The sequence below is a fragment of the Solanum tuberosum genome, unplaced genomic scaffold (assembly GCF_000226075.1).
Source record: "Solanum tuberosum cultivar DM 1-3 516 R44 unplaced genomic scaffold, SolTub_3.0 scf00106, whole genome shotgun sequence".
In the NCBI taxonomy this organism is placed as follows: Eukaryota; Viridiplantae; Streptophyta; class Magnoliopsida; order Solanales; family Solanaceae; genus Solanum; species Solanum tuberosum.
Genome location: NW_006239032.1, coordinates 269,532 through 294,564, shown reverse-complemented (window position 1 = coordinate 294,564; position 25,033 = coordinate 269,532). Strand labels below are relative to the sequence as shown.

General features: G+C 34.4%; 3 protein-coding genes across 3 annotated transcripts; 2 read left to right on the top strand and 1 right to left on the bottom strand.

Annotated features, from left to right (window-relative positions):
• Positions 1-1,442: 1,442 nt before the first annotated feature.
• Positions 1,443-5,479, top strand: LOC102581756 (lysine--tRNA ligase). Its single transcript, XM_006349387.2, has 16 exons — positions 1,443-1,626; positions 1,836-1,893; positions 2,045-2,113; positions 2,221-2,386; positions 2,462-2,555; positions 2,709-2,794; positions 2,868-2,986; positions 3,088-3,168; positions 3,533-3,658; positions 3,746-4,028; positions 4,114-4,210; positions 4,304-4,460; positions 4,550-4,693; positions 4,779-4,847; positions 4,935-5,078; positions 5,165-5,479. The coding sequence occupies exons 1-16, from the start codon at positions 1,589-1,591 to the stop codon at positions 5,198-5,200; spliced, it is 1,767 nt and encodes a 588-aa protein (XP_006349449.1). The 5' UTR covers positions 1,443-1,588; the 3' UTR covers positions 5,201-5,479.
• Positions 5,480-6,346: 867 nt separating this feature from the next.
• On the top strand, positions 6,347-11,134 carry LOC102581426 (acyl-coenzyme A oxidase 4, peroxisomal). Its single transcript, XM_006349386.2, has 13 exons — positions 6,347-6,466; positions 6,953-7,057; positions 7,282-7,388; positions 7,557-7,634; positions 7,725-7,848; positions 7,981-8,054; positions 8,143-8,202; positions 8,330-8,439; positions 8,806-8,965; positions 9,590-9,666; positions 10,274-10,445; positions 10,526-10,618; positions 10,739-11,134. The coding sequence occupies exons 1-13, from the start codon at positions 6,439-6,441 to the stop codon at positions 10,868-10,870; spliced, it is 1,320 nt and encodes a 439-aa protein (XP_006349448.1). The 5' UTR covers positions 6,347-6,438; the 3' UTR covers positions 10,871-11,134.
• Positions 11,135-11,758: 624 nt separating this feature from the next.
• Positions 11,759-23,727, bottom strand: LOC102581090 (phosphoinositide phosphatase SAC8). Its single transcript, XM_006349385.2, has 20 exons — positions 23,438-23,727; positions 23,205-23,279; positions 19,022-19,149; positions 18,772-18,863; positions 18,610-18,667; positions 16,444-16,500; positions 16,236-16,269; positions 16,007-16,087; positions 15,742-15,848; positions 15,047-15,133; positions 14,893-14,970; positions 14,383-14,447; positions 13,818-13,916; positions 13,597-13,696; positions 13,355-13,463; positions 13,195-13,267; positions 13,016-13,109; positions 12,833-12,919; positions 12,420-12,486; positions 11,759-12,291 (listed from the first exon to the last, which is right to left on the bottom strand). The coding sequence occupies exons 1-20, from the start codon at positions 23,589-23,591 to the stop codon at positions 12,164-12,166; spliced, it is 1,773 nt and encodes a 590-aa protein (XP_006349447.1). The 5' UTR covers positions 23,592-23,727; the 3' UTR covers positions 11,759-12,163.
• Positions 23,728-25,033: the final 1,306 nt, after the last annotated feature.

The following is a 25,033-nucleotide window of genomic DNA, read 5'->3' as shown; positions in this document are numbered from 1 at the left end:
TTAGAACCTTGATTTTGGCTAGAGGTTGAATAATATTAAAATTCTTTAATGCTACATATTGTCAACAACACATATTCAGTATAAACCCACAAGTGAGATTTGAGAAGGGTAGAGTGTACGTAGATCTTACCCCTATCTCGTAGAGATAGAAGAAATTCTTTAATGCTACATATTGTCAACAACACATATTTAGTATAAACCCACAAGTGAGATTTGAGAAGGGTAGAGTGTACGTAGATCTTACCCCTATCTCGTAGATATAGAAGAGTTATTTACGGTAGACCTTCAGCTTAAATAAAGTCGGTCAAACAGTTTGGAGAAGGGGATACAAACATGTGAACAACAACAATAACAAATTAATGCGAAAGAGAGAGTGTTATGCAACAAACAAGAGAAAGAACAATAACAAAACGAGCTATTGCAATAATTAGAGCTCAAAAAACCATGTCGAACGAGATCGAAGAACAAGAAACTATATAAGAATAGCACTAATACTACTTGTAAGAAGGAAGGCCCTAGTATGACCACCAAGCCTATCCAGCATGGAACGAGAGAACGCTTGACTACCAACTAACCTTCTACACCCTAATTTACGACTTCCAAACTCTCCTATCTAAGGTTATGTCCTTGGACCTTGGTAAGATCATGACGTGTCATGTCCTGCCTAATCACTTTTTCCCAATACTTCTTTAGCCCACCTTTACCTCTCGTGACGCCCGCCACTGCCAACTACTCACACCTCTCTAGGACATCTACACTCCTATTCTTCACATGCCCAAACTACCACAGTCTCGTCCCAATCATCTTGTCCAATACAAAGGCCACTCCAACCGTTTGTCGAATATCTACTTTCTTAATCTAGTCTCTCCTAGTATGGTCATACATACACCACAACGTTTTCATCTCCGTGATTTTCATCTCCGTGATTTTCATCTTCTGAACTGAGAATTCATAACTCTGGTTTTTGTTCCATAAAAAAAAATCGTTCTAACCACCCTCCTATAGAACTTATCTTTTATAATTTTTGGCGGTACCTTCTTATCACACAAGACCCTGGAGGTGAGCCTCCATTTCGTTCATTCTACGCCACTACAATGTATGATATCCTCGCCGTTCTCTTTGTTACCTTAAATTAAAGACCCCAAGTATTTAGTCTTGGTGCTCACCTGGACCCATTTAGTAGTTGAAGGGTGCCTGAATTTAGCAACAACAAATTAAAAAGTAAAAGAGCCTATGTAGGGCCATTAATGGGTATTACTATATTAATATTGTGTTGTAAAAGTGGTATATCATGCTAAGAAAAATGGAAATTAATTTCTTGTCAACCAAGGAGAATGGATATGAGTAAATTACTTTGTGATGAAAAAGTATTACTATTAAACTATCAATATTATATAATAAGAAGAATGACAATGACATATTTCTTGTCCATCACTCCACTGTTTAGTAATCCTAAGTCATGCTAAACCTTATTTAATTGGAATAATTCTACTAAAAGATTATCAACTTGTTTAATCCTGGATTAAGTACTTACATAATCAACCCTTTACTAATTTCACCAAATTGCTAAGTCTAACTATAGTCACTAATGGATTCATCTGTTTCAACAGAGCCACTTAGCAAGAAGTATGGTGATTTAGCTTCTTTTTTTGTCTTTTAATTCAGTTTCCTTTTTGCAATTGTGAAAGTTAATCTATGTGCTCTGGGAATGACAATATATACCTTTTGTACATTTAGTTTACAATTTGTTGATTTTTTTGACTTAGATATTTTAAATGAAATGTTACCAAACAATATATGTTGCTCTTATGTTTTGATTTCCTTTGGTGAAAAAGTGCTCTTAAGAGAGAAAAGAAGGCAAAGGAGAAGGAGCACCTGGAACAGGAAAAGAAGGTAAATCTTCTGTTCTGTGTATTTTGTTTATGTTCTGTTATCAGTGATGCTTGACTATCTCTCAGGGATTTACCCCGTCTTTGCGTTGCAAGTGAAAGTGTACATTTTTATGTTTTCATGTTGATGAGTTTTGTCCCGATTGGATGTACAGGCAGCAGCAGTAGCTAAAAGGCAAATGGAGCAACACAATTTACCTGAGAATGATAATTTGGATCCTACTGTAAGTACCTCTACCATTTTGTTGAACTTCAGTTCGAAATTATCCCTCGATGAGCATGAGATTTCACGGTGTGATAAATGGTTAAAAATTGAATTTTTTTGTGGCAGCAATACTTGGCGAACAGATTGAGGAACGTTGAGTCGTTGAGAGAATCTGGAATCAATCCATATCCACATAAGTTCTTCATTACAATGTCTATTCCTGAATTTATCAGCAGATATGCTCATCTAAATACTGGAGAGTTTCCTGAAGACATTGATATCTCCTTAGCAGGTGCTCAGGTTATGATTTCCGTTAAAAGTTGATTAGAGTTTGAAATTTCAATAGTTTTTATTCGTGTTCGTATAGGGAGAGTGATAAGCAAGCGAGCATCATCGTCAAAACTCTATTTCTATGAACTGCTTGGTGGCGGGGCGAGAGTACAAGTACTGGCTAGTGCAAGGTATATTGAGTTGTTTGAGCTCAGCGAGTGATGAAATGAAGACATTCGATAAAATACTTACTATTTCTTCAATTTAAGTTATGTTATCACTAACGAAAATGGTGTAGGGAACTTCTTTGATCCAACTGCATCTCATTTGTACGTGTTGAGTAGGGATTCTGATATGGATGCTGTTCAGTTTTCTAACTATCACTCTGGAGTGAAGCGAGGTGACATCATTGGTGTCCGCGGATATCCTGGTTAGTCCTTTAAAATCCAATTATAGAAAGAAAACTAAGATTTTTGAGGCACTAAAGTGTCATTCTTCTGCAGGAAAGAGTAAGAGAGGAGAGCTAAGTATCTTTGCAAAATCTTTTATAGTGCTAGCCCCTTGCCTACACATGTTACCGAGGCGGCTGACCTCCTCTGTCGTAGATGAAACTCGGACACAGGTGAAACACCCACAACTATAAGGAAACCTATCTTATGTCTGTCTAGTAACTTTACATCAATGATTCTTAATACATGACTCAAAGGAGTTGTTTGTTTACAGAGTTTCCAAGGAACAACAGCTAATGATACTTGGACTCCAGGAGATCCGAGAAACCCCGAGTCATATGTGTTAAGGGATCAGGTATGATCATATCAAGAATTTGGCTCTTCAAATGTTAAATGGAATCCCCTTCCCCATCCCACTTACAGACCAAGAATGGATAAAAAAGGGTAACCCGGTGCACAAAGCATCCCATGTTAGCACGGTCCAGGGAAGGGATGCATCCCAAGGGCTGTGATGTACACAACCTACCCTATCACAAGCATTAGTGTTTGCATCCACAGCTTGAGCCTGTGACCTATAGGTTACACGAAGACAAAGAAGGGATATAATTAGGAGTGGGAAAAAGGAGAATTTCTCAATTGTATTGGAGTACCATACTTGGTTAATCTGGTGTCCAGCATCTAATTACAGTATTCTAATTGTGTTACATTGTGAATTTCAGGAAACTCGGTATCGTCAAAGGTACTTAGATCTAATGATGAATCCAGATATTCGAACTTTATTCAGGACTCGTGCCAGAATCATTTCTTACGTCAGGAATTTCCTCAATAGTCTTGAGTTTCTGGAGGTTTAATTCTACAAATAGCCCTTCCAATGCTGACTTATTCTTCTGATTAATGTGTTCTTTTCTCACTCAGCTTTCTATTTGTTTTAGGTGGAGACTCCTTCTATGAATTTGACAGCTGGAGGAGCTGCAGCCAGACCATTTATCACTCACCATAACGAGTTGGACACAAAACTGTTCATGCGTGTTTCCCCCGAGCTTTATCTTAAGAAGTTGGTTGTTGGTGGATTTGATCGTGTTTATGAGATGGGGAAGCAATTCAGGAATGAAGGAATGGATTTAACTCACTCTCCTGAGTTCACAATGTGTGAACTTTATATGGCTTACGCTGATTACAACGACTTGATGGATCTGACAGAGCAGCTACTATCAGGTAAGCATCTCAAATAGTTATCTAGATTGCTTTTCGTCTTCAATCCGTTGATATAATGGATTTGATTTTTGCATATTGCTCTTAGGTATGGTGAAGGAACTAACCGGAAGCTATAAAATAAGGTACCATGCTAATGGATTGGATAATGAACCGATAGAAATTGATTTCACTCCTCCATTCAGGTATATTGAATATGTGACTAATGGTGTAAAACTTCACCTTCCAGACTAGCATTTACTTAAATGTTTGGAGTTCCTTTTGTTTGTTAATTGCAGAAAGATTGATATGTTGTCGGAGTTGGAGAAAGTCGCTAACATCAGTATACCTAGTGATCTATCGAGTGAAACTGCTAATAAGTACTTGATAGATGTATGTGAAAAGTTTGATGTCAAATGCCCTCCACCTCATACCACAACACGATTACTCGATAAGGTCGCTTCCTAGTTCCTACCTTGCCAAAGCATACTGTTGTCTTTACTATATCTTGTTGATGTACTAATACCTGTGTGATTGTTTCCCAGCTAGTTGGTCATTTTATTGAAGTAAACTGCATAAATCCCACTTTTATTATCAACCATCCTGAGATCATGAGCCCACTGGCTAAATCACACAGATCAGAACCTGGTTTGACTGAGCGTTTCAACTTATTTGTTAACAGAAGAGAGGTAATATTGTATTTTTCGACGTTGATCCTATAGTACTATTTCACCTTACCCTATAATCACCTCATTCTGTTTCATTTTTCTCCAGCTATGTGATGCCTATACTGAACTAAATGATCCTGCAGCACAGAGAGAACGTTTCGCTGAACAATTAAAGGTATATATCTTTGTTACATTACCAATTAAGAGACTCATATGAGGTTCATTTTCCTGCTTAACTAACATTGCTGTTTCATCATATCAGGACCGACAATTAGGAGACGACGAGGCAATGGATTTGGATGAATCCTTCATTATTGCATTGGAGTATGGATTGCCCCCTACTGGTGGACTAGGCATGGGGATTGATAGACTTACAATGTTGCTTACAGATTCACAAAATGTCAAGGTTTAGTAAACTCTAATTCTTGAAGATTTTAAAATGTAAACACATATCAATTCTTTACTCTTCCCATTTTTCTCTTATCTTCTCAGGAAGTCATCCTCTTTCCAGCCATGAGATCACAATGAAAGAATTTTACCAAGTGGCGCGAGCAATCGCGTGTTCTCTCATTCATGATCAAGTTTGATTGAGCAATTCTACATAAAACTTTCAAAATCAGTTCCCAGAATTTGTTTAGAATTTTCATTTACTAGTATCTCAATGTAAAATATGAACACAATGTTATCATATTAAAGATTTACTTTTAGTTTCTGAGAGGAAGTGCATTGTGGTTGACAAGTTAATAAGTGTCAATGTATCCATCTCTTGAAAATGTAGTTAAATATCAATAAAAGATATTTTTCCTATCCACTTTTACATGATCACATACTTTAAAAATATTTTTTCACTTTTACTCCTTATTTTGTATATCAAAATTAAAAAAACAACATTACTTTCATGTTTTACCGTCAATATTAATTACTTATTCCAAATCATTTCCAAACCTAGACTATTCATCAACAAATTTCCAGTACAGATTGCTTATTCTATTTTTTTAGTCAAATCTATGAATTGATTGGCGGGAGTTTAATTTTTAACCAAATAAAGAAGATTCATTTTTAATACATATTTGACTCGAAAAGGAAAATTCACAAAATTTATGGACTTAGAAAAGATAAAATAAATATTTTATTTTAAAATACCACGTGAATATTAGGAAATTAACCAGAATATCTACTTTTTCAAAAAAAATTGACCCAAAAAGATGATTCGCAATTAGTAAGGCAATTATAATATTAATAATGGTTATACTTTAAAAGATGTTCTATTTAGATCAATTATTTCTGCCTTATTTAACTTTTTAGGTGTTTCTACATTGCAATATTATTTTCCATACAGGCTTCACACACCAAATTAAAAATAAAAAATAAAAAAAGACAACCAGTCAACAATTCCTACTTAGCATTAGCAATTATAATTTGTAAATTTTTAGATGATATATGTACTTCATCTATTTTAAAGTGTTTGATTCGTAAAATTTTGAGATTTGATTCAATTTTTTATGTCCTTAAATATTTTAAATTATTAGTTATTACAATTTATAATAGTACTTTTTATATTATTTTTTCATATTATGATAGTGTGACGTGGATGATCAAATGAAATACTCAATCAATATCTTGGGTACAAACCTTGATTTCCGTGCCAAATTTATATCCTTCATTTTATTTTTCTTTCTTCATCTTCATCATTTTGAGAATCGTAACAGTTTCTTCTTCTTCTTCTCTCAGTTGAAGAGTCGACAGAATTCTTCCTTTTTTCAACCATGAAAGTTCCAGCAACTAAAATTCAAGGTCCCTTCTTTTTTCCTTTCATTTTTTTCAGAGAAAATTGATCGCTTCATTTTTTACGTTTTTATTTTTTGATAATTGGGATTTGGTAACCGGAATTGTTTGATTATTTCTTTTTCAAAATTTGGTAAGGTTATATAACGGAGAAAAAAATGTGATTTTGGAAATGGGGTTTTTTCATATGTATAAGTTTTTGAATTGCAGAGCAAAGAGGTACAATTTTCTTTAAAAAGATCGGTTACAGCTTAGATATCTGTAATAGTCAGTGTTCATTTCTTTGCTTTACACTTTAGAATCTTTGATGGTGGAAAAAGCTTAGATATTTGCAATTAGCTGTCAAATTTGAACCTAAATTAGTACTTGTGATGTTGATTAAGTAATTTTTTTTGTATTTTGCTATTTAATTTGAACATGTTTTAGTTACTTGCTGCTTTGGACTCTCTCTGTGATTCATTTGATTAAGGACTGGTTTTTTTAAACGTAATGCAGAGGAAATGTCTATAGAGGCGAAAAGTTCCTATTTTGATCTACCAGCTTTGGATGTTTCTGTTGCATTTCCTCAAGCAACACCAGCGTCCGTCTTTCCTAAATGCAGTAAGATTGATTTTTACTCTACTTATTTGTGTATTTATACCGTTCGTTATTTGAAGAAAGAGTTGGATGAAAAATTTGTGTTGATCTCTTCCTTTAAGGACTGAGTTATCTTTGTTACGGGGTAGTTTGATATTCGAGCTGATCAGCTCTTGGTAACATTTGAAAAGATCATTTTTGTGGTCACAATGCTAGGGGTTTCACTAACTGGGATGTAAACTTTACAGCTTCGGACTATTATCAGCTTGATGATCTCTTGACTTCTGAAGAGAAAGCCATCAGACTGAAAGTGAGAGAGTGCATGGAAAAAGAAATTGCTCCTATAATGACAAAGGTATCAGTATTCCGCAGTTCTCTGTATTTCCTGTATGTGTAAAATATTTAGTTGAAAATTTAGTTAATAAAAAACAAAGACATACTCATAATTCTCCCAATGAACTCGAATTTCCAAGTAAAAGGTTGAGCATTGGATACTTATCCCTTTCTTGATTTGATTGTGCAGTACTGGGAGAAAGCAGAGTTTCCGTTTGAAGTCATTCCGAAACTTGGTGCTTTGCACATATCTGGTGGCACTATAAAGGTGTTTTTATATAGCAGTAGGAATTGGCAGATTTACAGTTAATGAATCCTTCTCAATTTCTATAACGCATGTATTTACTTTCTGGTTCAGGGGTATGGTTGCCCAGGTTTATCAGTAACTGGAAGTGCCATTGCCCTAGCAGAAATTGCCAGAGTTGATGCAAGCTGCTCTACATTCATTTTGGTGCATTCATCTTTGGCAATGCTCACTATTGGTAAATCAGTTTTATTATCCGAAGTTTCTGTCTGCACCATTTTTATTTATTTGGAGCTTTGGGAATTTCAGACATAATCGTCTTAAATAACGATAGACAACTTCTTATACATTGATTTTCTTTCAACAATAGGACTATTGGGATCAGAAATGCAAAGGCAAAAATACTTGCCATCTCTGGCTGATCTTAGCAGTATATCTTGTTGGGTAAGATGCTTGGTTAGTTGTTGACTTTGCATTAGCATCTGTTCTTCTATAGATAAGTAGTTATAATCTTTAATCTTTTGGGAATTAGGGTCTAACTGAGCCAGACTATGGAAGCGATGCAAGTGCTTTGAGGACCACTGCCACAAAGGTCTAGAATCTAAAATTTAATCCTGGTTATTAATGTATATACCGTTCATCATTATTTTGTTCTTTTTAGGGTAAAAGGCTGCTTAATATGTGCCCCTTCCCTTTCTTTTGCAATCTCTAATGGTTAGGTTGAAGGAGGCTGGATCCTTGAAGGGCAAAAACGGTGGATAGGAAACAGCACTTTTGCAGATGTGTTGGTTATATTTGCTAGAAACACAGCCACAAACCAAATAAATGGGTAAGTAACAGTATGCTTTCTAGATAATCAAGTCCACCACATCTTTCACTTATTGCAAGCATGTCTTGAAACCATTCTGAAAGTGTCTTGTGATAAAAAATTCAGTGGTTACTAGCTTTCACCATCTTGAGACTTGGGTTTAGTTTAGGATAAATGCTGGTAGTTATATTTCTTTTAACTTCTTGTAGAACAATTTGGTTGTTACTTGTTCCTATACTCGGTATTCTAGAAGTATAACTATAATACTGAGTTTTGTAGGAGGTCACTTTGCTCATACCCCCCTCTCACTGAAATATACATTCTATATGTCCCTCTGCCCTGAACTTCTAATTTTTGTCTCAAAATCGGTTATTGTGTTTGTCTCAGTTTCATTGTACAGAAGGATGCTCCAGGCTTGCAATCTACTAAAATAGAAAACAAAATTGGGCTGCGGATGGTTCAAAATGGAGATATCCTCTTTAAGAAAGTGTTTGTTCCTGATGAGGATAGACTACCAGGTGTCAATTCTTTCAAGGATACAAGTAAGGTATGGCTGTGATGCTCAATTGAGGTTGATGATGCAAAATGTGCGCATATGCTTGTTTACTAATAAAGCTTGAGCAGAAGCACCATCCTGAAGTTATTGTTAGTTTATATACTAAAAGGTTTCTCACTAATGGTTGGTCCGACAAGGGAACAATAATCACATACTTACCATGTGAATTTAGATCTTAAACCTTAAGAGAATGAATTAATGTGTACTTGTAGTGATGCTAATAAAGTTATTTATATTCTTGAAAATATACCCATCCTCCACCAAATGCACCAACCCCCTAAACAAGAAAAAAGAAGATTCATTTTGGAAAAATACATAGCTATCCACAAAAAAGGAGGAAAAATGGATTAATTTTTAAACTCCTCTGATCACTATCTTTAGTTTACTAATGCATTTTTTCTTGCAGTTCAATTGTCATACTAATTGATAAAGCCATTGTTCTCATTATAACAATTTCCTATCTTTATTCCCAATAATCCAAGCATGCATCTTTACCATTCAACTTTCTTAAAGTTCTTTCATTTAAAATTCTGTCCTTTTTACGTTATTGTCAATATTTTGCTACGTGAAGTAGCTGAAATTGTCTTGACAGTCTATACTTTGTTCCTTGAATAGGTGCTTGCTGTATCACGTGTCATGGTTGCATGGCTGCCTATAGGCATTGCAATGGGTGTATATGATATGTGTCACAGGTAGTAGTTTAAATTAGATCACTTGTTTTATTTGGCCCCAACGATAGTTAATTATTTTACTGCATGCACTTTGGTTTAAATGACTTCAAGTTAACTCCTGCTGGGTAAAATAGGGGAAGTTCATTTTTGAGATTGCTATTGTCTATGATGTCCTTTTGATAAGGATTTGAGGAAAAGAACTAGGTTAGGAATTGAAGCATAGTTGTTGCATCTTTCATGTCTCATCAGTCAACATATAATCTGTCATGAAATTTATTTACTTCACAGAAATGCAGGGTAAGGCTGCATAAAATAGACCTTTGTGGTTGGCCCTTCTCCGGACCCCGTGCATAGCAGGAGCTTAGTGAACCAGGCTTCTCTTTTTTTGTATAATAGAACAGTCAATCTATAAGAGATTATAGTTCATTGATTCTCTCAAGAAATAAGTAATTGAATATAAAGTGGTCCTAGAAGTTAGTAGCTACTATTTAGAATATCTTTACCATGAAGCGGGTTAGAAGAACTTCCGTTAGCATTCTGTTGTACCCCTCAATATTTCGTTCAATGCTTTTATATAGTGTTGCCTAGTTCAACATTTCTATGGGCTAAATTATTTTCTAACTTCAAGGTATTTAAAAGAGAGGAAGCAATTCGGAGCTCCATTGGCTGCTTTCCAGCTAAATCAACAGAAGCTGGTTCAGATGTTGGGAAACATTCAGGCTATGCTTCTTGTTGGATGGCGCCTTTGCAAGTTGTACGAGAGTGGTAAAATGACTCCTGGTCAGGCTAGCTTGGGGAAGGTATAAGACGTTATTCTGCAGATTTTTAAAGTGGTTATGGATTGATCGTTTGCACTTATTAACAAATCGTTTGTTTCTAGTCATGGAATACCTTGAGGGCTAGAGAGACCGTTTCTCTTGGACGAGAATTACTTGGTGGTAATGGTATCTTGGCGGATTTCCTAGTTGCAAAGGTTTGTGGATGAAAACCACAGGATACTTTATTTTCATATTTCTTTTTTACTTGTATAGTTGTGTAGATCTCATTTCAGCAGCAGCTTACTTATTGTGGTCTCGTTTCTCCATATCTGTAGGCATTCTGTGACTTGGAGCCCATCTATACGTTCGAGGGTACCTATGATATCAACACCCTAGTAACAGGTAGAGAAATTACAGGTCTTCCTAGCTTCAAGCCAGCACCATTGAGGCCACAGAGTCGTCTGTAATGCTTCGACCATCTTCCTATTCTCTGGAAATTGTTCTGCTGAATTCAGTGCACATTAGAGTACTTGTGCTGAAAAAAGGGAACAAACTTGAGGATGTTTAATCTCTTTTAATTTCCATTATTATTATAAATAAGTCTTAGAATAAAGTGAACATTGTTATATGTGAACTTGTTCATTATTACGTATCGATTTGGCTATGTAAGCCGCTATCTACAGTTATCTTTCTGATTTTATATGAATTTTCTTATTTGAGATTTTGAAAAACTCACACCAATTAGCTCGTATTCATATTACAATATTCAGAGACAAATAAAGAGAATTTATGAAATAATATATAAATCATTCAAACAATCTGTTAAAAGTTTTGATGTGCATAGGTATGGACATGAATGTTAAGTTTTGATGTAAAGCATTCAGGCTAAAGTGTAAAGCAGAATATACAAAATTACCTAAGCAATGATTTTTGACCTTTTTATCACTCTTAATAGTGTGATATTTTGTCTCAATTTATATGACAGATTTTTTTAAATCAGTACCAGAAAGAATGATATTTTTTTAATATTTGTAACAATTTAACTTGATAATGCTCATTTTATCCATAATGAAACGATTTATACCACTATTTATTTTCGGTTCCCTTTGAGGCTCTCCATAATCCAATCAATAAGCTAATACTCATCAGTTCTCACTTAATAATAACATATACAAGCAAAATCTAGCAGGCTTATATAACACACAAGGCCCCGTGAAATTTTATTTTCACTATGCAATATTTTCTTCTCAAAAGATTCGGAAAAATAGAAATATTTATTTCCATGACGCAGCATATGTTTTTTATTTATTTAAAAAGTACTAATATCGAGAAAAAAAGACACTTGACATTACTGCTAATTGTATGCCATGTCTGGATATTCATACTTTGCAACAAATGTTTTGACTAGATGAAAATCTACAATCATCAATTCCCCTCAATCAGGATGTAAACATTATTGGGATATGAACTTAATTATAGCCTTATTTAAGTCAGTTTTTACCTCAGTCCCAAACAAGTTGGGGTGAATCAAATTTGATACAAGTAAAATATATATAATCAGTCATGTTTCCCTTTACTATAAGGTTTTCTGACATTTGGTTATAACACAACAATGCCTGCTGCTCCTTCCATTGTCCCGGGAGTCCTAGTTCCCGAATTTTTTTATGGCTTGGCTTAATTCAGGGGTTCAATAGCAGTCAGGTTCACGAAGCAAAAATGCCTCATGGTTCTGGATATCTACTATGATATGATGCTCAGACTTACAGCAGTCCACACAATCGAGGTCTTGAGCAGATTTGCCTTCCATTTGATTTGACTAGTGCCATAACTCCAGCAATTACACCAGCACACAGTGCAGAGGACAGAATGGTATTTGTATTTCGTCCAGCTACCGAAAGTAGATTATGCTAAATTAAAATCTTGAGAAATGAAACTATAAGATAAGACTTTGGCAAATACTCTGCATACTGACAATCTCATTCAGTTCTATTAAAAAATGGAAGTAGAAAATGATACCTTGGTTAATCGTGATGGTGGTCACGGTCAATCCTCCAATTAAAAGTGCTGATGCTACTGGTAGATACTGCAATGATTTGTTCATATGATCAATAATCAGTCCAACAATGTGTTACAAAAGGAAATAGGTAATATGACCAGGCTAAATTACTGCAACAATTCAGTAGTTATTAAGACAAGTAACCACTTGGTATGGGTTTATGCTTTTTCATTATAATCTGGTCATTGATACTCATTTTCTGGTCAATTGCTTTAACAAGTTTGCACCACACACCAACACTAGTGTGTAAAAGCAGCTATACTGTCATAGAGATTTAACTTTATGAAAACAGATTGGTAAGATTCATGATTCTACAGGATGAAGAAGCCCGCCTATAATATAGGTTATTTATTTAAAGACAGTCATTGCTTACACTGAGTGAGTCGAATCCATTATTCTGGAACGGAGAGGGGCTGTCCCTGTTAACACTGTAGCGACCACTTATAAGGTCCGCTGCATCCTGCAAGTGCATGGAAGTATATGGAGATTCACTTGCAATGAAAAGAGAATAAATAAGAGAGGATCATTTCATAGTAAGATAATGTCTGCAGCATGCCTGGCGAATTCCATCCTGAAAATTGTTCAAGAAATATCTTGAAATGGCACTCATCCCATCTTTTATAAGTCCTGTCATAGTCTGTTTTCCATATCTGGTACATTTTTCAAAGTAAATTTAAGGTAGAAAAATGATGCTTTTGCATTGATTTTTTTAACCCAAAATATTTCGTCCATTACCTGACAAGGTCCCGTTTTAGAGCATGTGTTCCAGAATATTCCAGGCTGATTTCATCACCTTGCTCCACCCACACTGCAATATTATTAGGAGTATGAAGTCTAAATAGACAAAGATTGCAAGTATGCATTTATTGGACCACAAATGTTACAGAGTCCATACTAGTCTTAAAGATTTCAAAATCTTCAGTGAACATAGAAATGCACTCATTTGAAGAAAGTGCACCAAGTCTTTGGAGTTGAGAATCCAAAGACCTCCGAGCCAGGTAGCTCTGCACAAGATAACAGCAGATTATAAAGGGAAAGTACAAGCGGAATCATCATATAAAATAAACAATATTATGTGTGTTTGAAGGATTTCAAGGACTCGTTCATCGAATAAAGAATAGATGTGGTTCCTCCAACCTGAGTAACATTTGTTCGATCTAGGCAGTCAATGCAGTTGGATCTAATAACTCCTCTCTGCTCTAATATAATCTTCTCTTCTGTGTCTATGAGAAAGTATCTGCTCAGCTGGATTAGTGAATTTTAGCAAGAAAAAACAGTATTATGGAGATTAAACATTCTCAAATTGAAGAGTCTTTTCCTGGCAAGCAATGCCACTGTTGGTTTAGTTTAATTCTTACCCATTTTTTTCAAAATCCTCTGCGATCTGATCATATAGAAGTTGTATGTTGTCAAAGTTTGATCCCCCACAACAGTGATGAAAGTCAAACGACACATATCTAAAACAATGCAAACAGAATCATGAAATTAGTCTTGAATTTAAGTTGGCAACACCTCAGTTATTCAATGCAGTGCAGTAGGAATAAAATTGCTGAATTATTGATTGGAAAAAGACTAAATAACTATATAACACAACACACATTATCGCTAACTGTAGAAACTATTCATACTATTCGAATCCTATCCTTTATTCAGAATGAGAGATGGGACAATCTTTCAACCAGATGTCTACTGACTTTGACGATGACTGCCATATCAGAAGATATTGGCCAACTCTTTAGTTACCACCTTTCTCTCAATCTTCTAACTTCAGACATGTGATGGCAAATATCATAGAATTAAGCGTCGGCCAACTATTAAACTCTCAAGTTCTCTCTCTACCTTCTAACTGCAGTCACTATGGAACCATGAGATGGAAATGATTCTACAGCCTCAGATAGAGAAAGGTTTAAGAGAGTCTGTCACCTCACACTTGACAGCTTTTGGATTTCTGCTGCATAAGCTGCACTTAATAGACCCTCATCACCTTGCTGCAAAAGGAGATAACGAAAATAGTCAACACATTTCTAAATGTGAAAAAGTTATTATCAGAACTAGCTCCTGTAGCAGTAAACAAAAATTGATAAGTGGTCTCATAAGAAACAGACTACTATGAAATATGACCGCTCTGACTATTAAGAAATGAAATAATAGTTACTGTTTTGACACAAATCTCATCATTCATAATGATTTTGAGATATCTTGGACCATAACATAATGCTTAAGATTATAGTAATGGATTAGAAAAGAGACAAAAAAAATCTTAGTTTTCCTGATATATTCAAAAAGGTCAATAAACACGGATACATGTATAGTTGAGCACGGAGACACGTATACTTTAAAACATTCTCCACAGTTGATGCTGCAAAATAAACGTCCACATTATAAATATCAAATCAACTCAAAGAACTAAGTATCAGCAGAAAAGCTATGTACCTTGTTTGTCAGGTCAACTGCAATGACATGCCCATATCTTTGCAAGAGATCATGAAAATGGCGCTCCACGACTTTTGGCTGAACAACGGAAGGCAATTTCTCATAATTCATACAGAAAAGATTTTAAATAAAAATAATTAGGATAAGTACATACTGTTTCCTCGTGATCGATAATATTAAGCCGTGGTTTATAGCTCAAATCAACAATTTGCTCCCACAGGAGTGGAATTGAACCTCGAATCTGAAATGCAGAAAGAGATGGTTTCTTGATGCTTAGATCATTGAAATTGTCAAAGTTCCCTCTGTTCTTTGTTAGCGCAAAGTGACATCTCAAACATACACAATTCCTCCAACAATGGAAAGAGGAAACTTAAAGAGAACATGAATATTATCAGATGAGAATAAATAGGACTAATGTTCTTTCATGCATTTAAGATATATATATATATATAAGAAAGAGAGATAACTGGCTAAAGAGAGAGAGAGGGCAGATATATAAGAGAGAGAACTGGCTAAAGAGAGAGAGAGAGGGCAAATACATAAGGGAGAGAACTAGCTAAAGAGAGAGAGAGAGAGTGCAGATATATAAGAGACAGAACTGGCTAAAGAGAGAGAGAGAGAGGGCAGATATATAAGAGACAGAACTGGCTAAAGAGAGAGAGAGAGGGGGGGCAGTTACACAAAAGAAAACAACTAGTTACTTTAGTCACACTGCTGAACTACCAAAAAGCAGCTATAACACTCATTTAGACATGGAAAAAACATCAATAAATCCTTATTTGCCAAATTAAATGTGTGAAAGCCATAGAGATGCAATTTAACTGAAAAATCATGCTTCTAAAAACCTACTTGCAAAAAAGAAGACCTGAAACCTTCAAACTCCAGCAACTGCTCAGTTTCAATAAAATTAGCAGCATCTCCTTCTAGATTAGCCCCTCTTCTCCACATTCGTGTTCCTATATTAAACACAATAATATTAACTTAGAAAACAAATTTGGGTTTGATTCCAAAAATCAATGTCACATGCTTAATGCAATAAGATTAACTTAGAAAACAAATTTGTGCTGGAGGTAAAATCAATGTCACATGCTTTGGAGGATAACAGATTATGTACCCAAGCGCCGTGTGCATCTCCTTGAAATCAATGCTATGGTAGCTGGTGAATCTTTGAGTTTAAGATGTCCAGTCTGGAAGCTTAGGTCCTGGTTAAGGAAAAAGTATTTGTACTTCCGAGAAAAGCACACGTAGTTTGGCATTTATGAATTTCATATCCTTAGGGAGGGAGGAAAGGGCGGAGGGAAAGAGAGGGAGACATGGGAGTAGGGACAAGAACTTCAGGATATTTCCTTGCAACAGAGGAACGATGAATCCATCAAGCTGCACCAACAGAAAAATGAAAGACATATTAGACAAGCTACATACCAGGGTCAAATGCACCTGATTTTTAATAATCTCATTGACAATCAACAGAAATATTTAATTTGTAACATAAAAAGGAACTTATTGTTCAGAAGAAATGTAACTATCAAACTAAGAATATCTTTAACAAACCTTATTTTCAATCAGTTCCTCCAACAGATTTTTATTCCAAACAAACCGCGGATCAGCCTGAAATTAAGCCAAAACCAAAATATTAAAGAAGAAACAACTTTACACAAATACGATATACTAATGAAAAACATTATGATGTCGGTGCATAAAGGTGATAGGAACATAGTTGTTGACGGGGATGATGCCAAAAAAATGTCTAAACCTATCTGGTATTTATCATCCATCAGGAACAATGTATCAGGAAAGCCTTTGTAGAGAAGCAAAACACCTGGCAGAGTAGTTAATATAATACTTCAACATTTAGTCCCACTCTCACATCTACATCAATTTGAGAGGTGAAACTAATCCAGCATGATATGGAAACTAAATGTGGTAGAGTGGTCAAATATGGGGAACCCAATTCAGCTTTTGGCATAGCTGTAGGCTAGTATCATGTCAGATCACATGCAAAAAGATGTCTTCAGTTGGTATTGTGACCACAATAAGTAACAGATCTTCATGAGACAAAGCTTGATCAGAGGATAGAGTATTTTTGGCAAAAAGATTTTGACTTCCGTCGCAATCACGGAAGACAACTTGATCTGATAAGGTGGCACTCAACAGATTTTACTCCAACAGAAATTAAATGTGAATCTTTGCTTACGAGTAATTGTTTATGGCACAGCCTAAAACTCATAAAGCTATCACATCCAGAAGTTATGCCGAAAATTCTTAAAGCTGTCACATCCAGAAATTTAAGAGGCTCATAAGAGTAAGAGATATAACAGGATGAAAATATATGGGCAATGACATTAACATCATCAAGTATATCTTAAGCAGTTCTTGATCACTCACTTCAATCAATATGTGCTAACCAATGGTGACGAAACGGCAGATACAATAGCCTGATTGCAATATTTATTCTCCCATAGAACTCACTGAGCCTTAACTGTTATCACTCCTTAGTCTCCCAGTGGTTAACAGTAGTAGTAGTAGTTACTTGTTGTTGTCATTTCTTACTAGTAGTTATTTGCAGTTTTTATTTTAGTAGTAGTTATTTCTCTGTAGTAGTTTGCAGTTTCTTATTCCAGTAATGTTAGGAAGTCGTGTCCTAGTTTCTAGGGGTAGTTATCTTATAAGTGTTGTATTTATATTTGTTTGTCTCAGTAATCTAAGCAGAAACTTATTAAGTTTTTGTATACTTCAAACTCAAGAGATTGCACATTCTCTCTTAACGAACAAGCACCATAGGTCAAAAAAAGAAAACCTCTTTCCATATTCCTTATTCTCTTTACATAAGCTTTGATTTTACCCTGCAACATCCCATAACTAGATCCATAACAGGGGACATTGCAGGACAAAATCAGAGTTTATGTAGAGTAAAATAAGGAATCTGTAAAGATGTTTTTTTTTCGACCTATGGTGTTAGTTCGTTAAGAGAGAACCTGCAATCTCTTGAGTTTGATGTTCTCAAAAACTTAATAAGTTCTGCTTAAACTTCATGAGACAAAAAGATAATTTAAATACAACACTTATAAAATAACTACCTCTAGAAACTAGGACATGACTTCCTAACATTACTAGAATAAGAAACTGCAAACTACTACAGAGAAATAATTAGTACTAGAATGAAAACTGCAAATAACAACTAGACAGAAATAACTACAGCAAGTAACTACTACTACTACTGTTAACCACTGGGAGACTAAGGAGTGATAACAGTAACCTTCAGCAACCTCCAAATATCAACCGAAACCAATTGGGATTAGATAAGAAAGCTACAGTGAATCATAGTAGCCTTTTTTCTTAAAACAAACTCCAACCAAAATTGAATGTAATGTTTTGTATTTCATACACACAGATGAAGGGAAAAAGGATTCCCAAGTGCTTCATAAAATGTTTTTGATACAGTAAAAGATATCAGGTGAGGTGTACATGCAAGCGGTGTCAGTTGTCGAATAGGTCACTGAGGTCTACTTTCCTTCTTTCTCCTTTCTATCTTCAATGGGTTTAATACTCAATTTAATGCACTAAGCAAGTTATCCTATCAGTGTGAATCCTTCATAAGTAGGTCCAGAAAACTTGCAGCCGCCAGAATATGTCTTCACATGCCAGTTGGAAGCAATAATATATAACATTCTACAAACATAATGTTATGAATAGTTCAAAAATAATTAGTAGACAAACCTGTTTCCAAACTGGTTTACTCATCCACCCTTTTGCCAAATTGCATCTTCTCTGCAAGCTGATAAACATATTAGATTTCTTGAAACTAAAAGAATTGGCAATGTGCAAAGTCAAGAAAATGACTGAACAAAAAATAGGTGTAATAGCACAGCTTGAACATACTTCACTGTTATATCTGTTTCATAGGAATAATACAAGCCTGGAGTTGATTCCACTATTGTCAACAAATTCATGAAGTAAGTTTCATCTCTTTTCTGCCAGCACAAGAAAAATAAAAGAGAAAAGGGCAAAGAGCTTCATCTCTTTTGTTCCATCTCAAGAAAAGTAAAAGAGAAAAGGGAAAAGTGTAAAAGACAAACGTTATTCAAATGGAAGTATATTAAGTTTAGCTATTATGATACGAAAACCATACTTCTTGACGTGTAAGATGCCTTGATGCCTCGTTGCAGGAAAGAAACTTCATGGACATCACACGGAAAATAGGAAAACCAAGATAGTTCCCCACTTCTTTCCGGGATGTTATTAATAATATATGTGATCCTACAAAAGAAGAAATTAACAGAATGTAATAAATCTTGACAGCAATTGAGTTAAATTATGATAATATCCTTTTTCTATTCCTAATCATTCCCACAATTGAAAACCTAAGTCTAATTAAGTTGACATTTAAGGAAGACCTAAACAGCTAGATTAACAACCTTACTTTTATGGATGCAGTTATAAATATGGATTTGATGAAAGATTTACAAATGTCAATTCCTCACATTGTTGTAAACGCTTGTGCATGCTTAACCAAACATATGATAAATGGTTTGACAGCAAAGGGAAGTACTAAAGTCTCAGATATATAGGTCAGGCAAAACAACAGCCAATCAAAGAAATTAAAGCCCAAAAAGCAGTAGAAAGGCAGAAGTTTCATATCAACGCAGACATGAAATGATAGGGAAAAATAAAGGAGACATGGAACCTAGGAAATGAACCTGAACTAGTATAAGCACGAAACATGGAATCCTTTAAGAGTTGTGAATTGGCTTGATCTTTCACAATAAGTTGTTTCACCAACTATATACACTTGATAGAGTAACTATATATTTATGACCATGTTTGTGAATATTTTAAACTTCAATGTGCAACTGTTTTGGAGAAGATAATTTTACACAAAAGAAAGTAGCTAAGGACTTTTAGTACTTCCATTTTGTATCTATGTGTGCCATGAATCCAAAAAGACTTATCAGAAAAATCAAACTTGATTAATAAAGGAAACACAAGTGATGCTATTAGATACTATGTGTAGATTATGTTCATTTTTTATCTATATGTGCCATGAATCCAAATAGACTTATCAGAAAAATCAAACTTCATTTATAAGGGAAACACAAGTGATGCTATGAGATACTATGTGTAGATTTTCATAGGTTTCTCCATCAGAAGTAGGGGTGGCAAAACCCACCCAACCCGTTTAAGTTTGGGCGGGTTATTGACCTGCCCATTTATTAGTTCAACCCATTAAAATTGGGTTGATATGTAACCCAAACTGACTTGAGAGAAATCTTGTCAAAATATTTTAAATTTAAAAAAAAAAAATTGATATGTTGTATATAGCCATAATAAAAATAATAATAATTTTATTAAGTACTAAAATATTGTAAAAGAACAAATAAAACAATTAAAACTTAGTAAAATTGGGTTGGGTTGGGTCTTGACCCGTTCTATAACCCATCACCCAACCCATTTTGACCCAACCCGTTTTGATCCAAGCAAATATGGGTTGCGTTGGGTCTTGCCCCATTATGACCCGCCCAAATATGACCCAACCAACCCAATTGTCACCCTAATCAGAAGAAGATGGGTTATGCAAAGTTATTTAGGATATTTAGATGCTGACATGCATTTAGAACTGTTTGCTAAAGCAAAATCAGTATTCAAACCATCTACAAGTTTACACTATCATCCCATCCATCAGCTACTTTCAACTTGTTAAGTTGTCCCAAAGTGGTTGAGGAATCGACTGTTTGTCTCCTTAAATAGTTTTGAACAATCCCCATCTCATGAGCTAGATTTTGGGATTGAGCTAAGTCTCATGTCCATTTTTAAATATGGTATCAGAGTCAGACCCATTCTTGTTATTCTATGTACCAATGTTGGGCCCTCATGTAGTGTTGTCCATACTCCAATAGGCAGGTCTTTGCTTTACTTGAGTCGAGGGTCAAGCAAGTACAGTATCTTTGTCTTTACAAGGTAAAGGGAAGGTTGCGTACACATCATCCTCCCTAGACCCACTCGTAGGACACAATGTGTATGTTATTGTTGTTAAGTTGTTCCTCCTTGACTGAAGGATGCATTGCTTGTCTCCTTGTATGGTCTTTGGACAATCTTCACATGAGTTAACTTTTGAAGTTGAGTTAGGCCAAAAATGCATTTCTTAACACAACTTATTCATCATCAGAATTGCACTGGTTTAACCACGCTGATGATGCAACTAAAATCACTAACAAAAAGAATGGCAAAGTTTGGACTACAAAGGTCAACACATAATTTCAGATTGAATGTTTTGATTTTTACCTTACTTAAAGCCTGTTTGGATGCACTTATAGCTTATGGCTTATAACCAAAAGTCATAAGTTAGGAATCCTAACTTACGACTTTTAACCTATTTTTGGCTTAAAAACAAATGTCTAAAAGCACTTTCTAATCTTAACCAAACAGTACAAAAGTGCTAAAAGCTATTTTGACTTAAAACAAGCCAATCCAAACATGCTCTAAGAAATTACAAAAACGTACTAAAAATCACATCTTTTTAAGTTGAAAAGTATTTGTTACGAATCATAGTAAAAAAAAATAATGTTCAACTCTCCAAGTAATAAAGTCATACATTTGAGTAAGTACCTGCCAAAAACCTAACTGTTCAATGGTTAAGTGTATAAGCTATTGACTACAAAGTGTTTGACAACAAAAGAGTACTATGATTTCGGAATATAGGTCAAACAAAAAACAGCCAATAAAAGAACTAAAGCCCAAAAAGAGGCAGGAATAACAACAGGGAGAAGTTTCATATAAATGCAGACATAACACATTTAAGAGGAAAATAAAGGAAACTAAAACCTAGGAGATAAACCTGAAGTAGAATAAGCATGAAATGCTAAATCCTTTGCAAATTGTGATTTGGCTTCATCTTGCACTATGAGGTTTTACCAACTTTAGCACTTATTGTTAGTTCGATATGTTATACCATTTATGAATACTTTAACCTTAGTTTAATCAAAATACACTATTCTTTTGTGAGGATAAATTTTAAACGGACAGAAAATAGCGAAGGACTTTTGTGTTCATCTACTTTATTTTTATAGGAAGTATTAATCAGTATCTGTCTGATGAATGTAAATAGATTATTAGCAAAAGAATATTAATTTAGAAAAGGAAATGCTATTAATTGTTGATGTTATATGATACCACGTGAGGATTTTTGCTACTGCACTAGAAGGACAAATAAAATTGGGTTATTTGAAGTTCTTAGGGATAGTTAACTGCTGATATGTAAAGTAGCAAATCTCATTAGCCCAAGCACATTAATTTTCACCTCCATTGAAGTATCTACTGAACTCTTCCTAAGTGAGCTTAGCAAAGAAATTTGGTATCAAGTCCAGATAAAGGAAGAGAGATATAGTGGGTTCACATAACCGATCCTAACCATTTGGAATTGAGATGTAGTTGATTGAAAGTAAAATATTTACTGCTTTATTTACCCTTAAAAGGTACAGTTGAATCTGTAAGTGTGGTTCAAAGGCATGAGGATTAAATTGATCTGATAATGAAAATATAATGAAATAGATTCCGACAATCGAATGGTAAACAATTAATAAATCAATAATAAATGTAACAAAATATGAAATGCTGAATATGGGTCCTGCATCGCCGCCCTGAAAGAGAGTTCAGAACCCTAAAACAATGCAAGCTAAATGGCATTGAATACAGAGAGATTTTGTTGTTATAATTGTAGAATAGTGAGTATGTGATGGTTACAACAATGATAAAGAGGACTATTTATACCTAAACCCTAGGTTAATTGTTTCTCTAAATCTCACCCTCATTTGAACTCCTGATTGTGTATTTATCTCCAATACACGACGTCCGGTGGGGATCTCGGGATCCCGCATAACGGCTGACTTGCTTAAGAGACCTTGGTCCGGACAGTTTCTTGTACCTGGTATCGTGTCTCCGGAGCTAGACAGACTTACACCGGCCTTGGATGTTTTATACCGAACTTATATTCTAGTTCAAGTCCGATCTACTACGTGCCAAGCCTGATTTATCCCAGGTTTTATCCTATACATGCCTCTAGCTATTTTACACTCCATCAAATTTGAAAGTAATAGAAAGATTGAATATTTGCAACTCTAAAACTGTTTACTAAAGCAAAACTCCAAAAATTCACACCATCCACAATTTACAAGCCAAGTCATTTCTATCAAGTATCAACTAACTTCAACTCAAAACCAAATAAAAACTAAAAACTCACTCATAGCATTCAAATAACTGGAATTCCATTGATTCACTAACAAGCAAGTATAGGATAAAGATTCATTTCAGTTTATTACCTGCCAACAACCTAATTGTTCCAGCAACTCCATAAATTGTAGAGACTTTTGAAGGTTTTCCAAAGCTCATATCACCTGAATAAAAATGCATGAGCAAAAGAGCACTCTTAGATTCACACCTCAAATGTCTTACATAGGTCAAATTAAATCATCTAATTCTGGAAACAAACAAAGTTTTTAAACATTCAGAAACTAAACAAAAACAGAATTTTTAAAATTAAACTGCAATTCACCATTGAGTTTCTCGATGTTCCCATCGTAGCGGCTAACGGAGAAGCCTTCAGTGGATGATTCCGTTGATCGGAAAACGAATTTGTCGGCGAACTCCTGTAATTCCAATTGGCTATATAGCTTGAAATGGTCAATTGAATTTGGTTCAATTTCCATTTGTTGTAAATTTTGGAAAAGGGCTTTTTGGGATAAATTGATGAGTCTAAAAAAAGATACTGTAGATGAAAATGCAAGAGGGTTATGAAAACGCTATAAATGATTTGTTCAATGATTGATCTCAAGACTGGATTGTCTGGAATCTACGTGGAAATGTTTAAATAAGACATACTATCAATTAGTACTTTCATAAGAAAAATATTTTGTTGGTACTAATATTTACATTTTATTTATTTTAAGTTTGACCAAAAAATAAAGACTTTGTAAAAGGTAAGGACTTTTTAAAAAGAATATATTCTGTCATGTTGAATAATTAATGTCTTTTGATTTGACGGATTAAGTTATTTAGAGATTACTTCATTTTTGAATTGATTTTTTATTTATTTTATTTGGAAGGTACTTAGATAAGATGAAATATTTGAAATTAAATTTATAATTTGTTTGGTTGAAGATAGATATATATAGAGAGAGAGAGAGTTAAATAAAATATAAATTTAATCTCAAATATTTGTCTCTTCCTCTTTTAATTTTAAATATGACTTCAAAATTGAAAGTTCAATTCATGAATACAATTGAAAATTATTCCTTCATAGAAATTAATTTTAATTAGTTTGTGAATACATTAAAATATTCAATTTAAATTAAATTTAAGACTAATTTTCACCAAATTTTATTTTTTGAAATAAATCAATGAGAAATTATGTTGTATTGCATTATTTCCAAAATATGAAAACGTATTAGATATGTTATATAAGTATTAGATATGCTAGTTAGCTGGTAAAGTAACCCTTTTAGAGTTTAGAAAACATTAATTTCTATAAGTAAACAATTCCATTCAAAGAATATTTTTCAAAAAAAACTTAGATAAAGTAATGATCCCTAGTGGGCAAGCAGTAACATAAGACTAAGCACATTTAAGACTTGTCGTAATAAAATCTACAAATATCTATAAGTAGCAAAGAAAAGAAAATCAAATTAGAATAGGATAATAGGAATTATTATCCAATTAAAAAATTATTAAGATAATATAATTTTAACAACATATTAACTAATGACAGTGATACCAATTTGGGTTGTGGTGCAATGGTGATGGACTGTTTCACCCTTAATCAAAGGTTTCAGATTCAAGTCTTGGGTATTGGAGAAAATCATGTTAGGAGCATCACCCTCAAATGGGCCCTGCAAACTGCGTGATCCAAATTTAATCAGAGCTCCAATATAGGCTCTGAACACCAGATGAAAAAAAAAACTAATGACAATGACGATCTACGATATCATGAAACTCTTAATTTAGATGATAATAATTGATTTCTAAAATATAAAATTAATTATGGCTACTCGTCCTCTATCTTTCACTGTCAAAGACTCACAATTGTTTGTATCAACTATATCAATCACCAAAATGGGCGTAATAAAAAATAAAGAATATCAAAATGCAAAAA

What these genes read in the sequence shown, in the direction of transcription:
- LOC102581756 (XM_006349387.2), top strand. Translation starts at nt 1,589, where the DNA reads ATGGATTCATCTGTTTCAACAGAGCCACTTAGCAAGAA. An exon ending in ACCTGGAACAGGAAAAGAAG is followed by an intron (nt 1,894 to 2,044) that starts GTAAATCTTCTG and finishes TTGGATGTACAG; the next exon opens with GCAGCAGCAGTAGCTAAAAG. An exon ending in CATATGTGTTAAGGGATCAG is followed by an intron (nt 3,169 to 3,532) that starts GTATGATCATAT and finishes TGTGAATTTCAG; the next exon opens with GAAACTCGGTATCGTCAAAG.
- LOC102581426 (XM_006349386.2), top strand. Translation starts at nt 6,439, where the DNA reads ATGAAAGTTCCAGCAACTAAAATTCAAG. An exon ending in TCCAGCAACTAAAATTCAAG is followed by an intron (nt 6,467 to 6,952) that starts GTCCCTTCTTTT and finishes AACGTAATGCAG; the next exon opens with AGGAAATGTCTATAGAGGCG. An exon ending in CGGATTTCCTAGTTGCAAAG is followed by an intron (nt 10,619 to 10,738) that starts GTTTGTGGATGA and finishes CCATATCTGTAG; the next exon opens with GCATTCTGTGACTTGGAGCC.
- LOC102581090 (XM_006349385.2), bottom strand. Translation starts at nt 23,591, where the DNA reads ATGGAAATTGAACCAAATTCAATTGACCATTTCAAGCTATATAGCCAA. An exon ending in TCAGGTCTTCTTTTTTGCAA is followed by an intron (nt 15,134 to 15,741) that starts GTAGGTTTTTAG and finishes TCTGCATTTCAG; the next exon opens with ATTCGAGGTTCAATTCCACT. An exon ending in ATCGAACAAATGTTACTCAG is followed by an intron (nt 13,464 to 13,596) that starts GTTGGAGGAACC and finishes TATCTTGTGCAG; the next exon opens with AGCTACCTGGCTCGGAGGTC.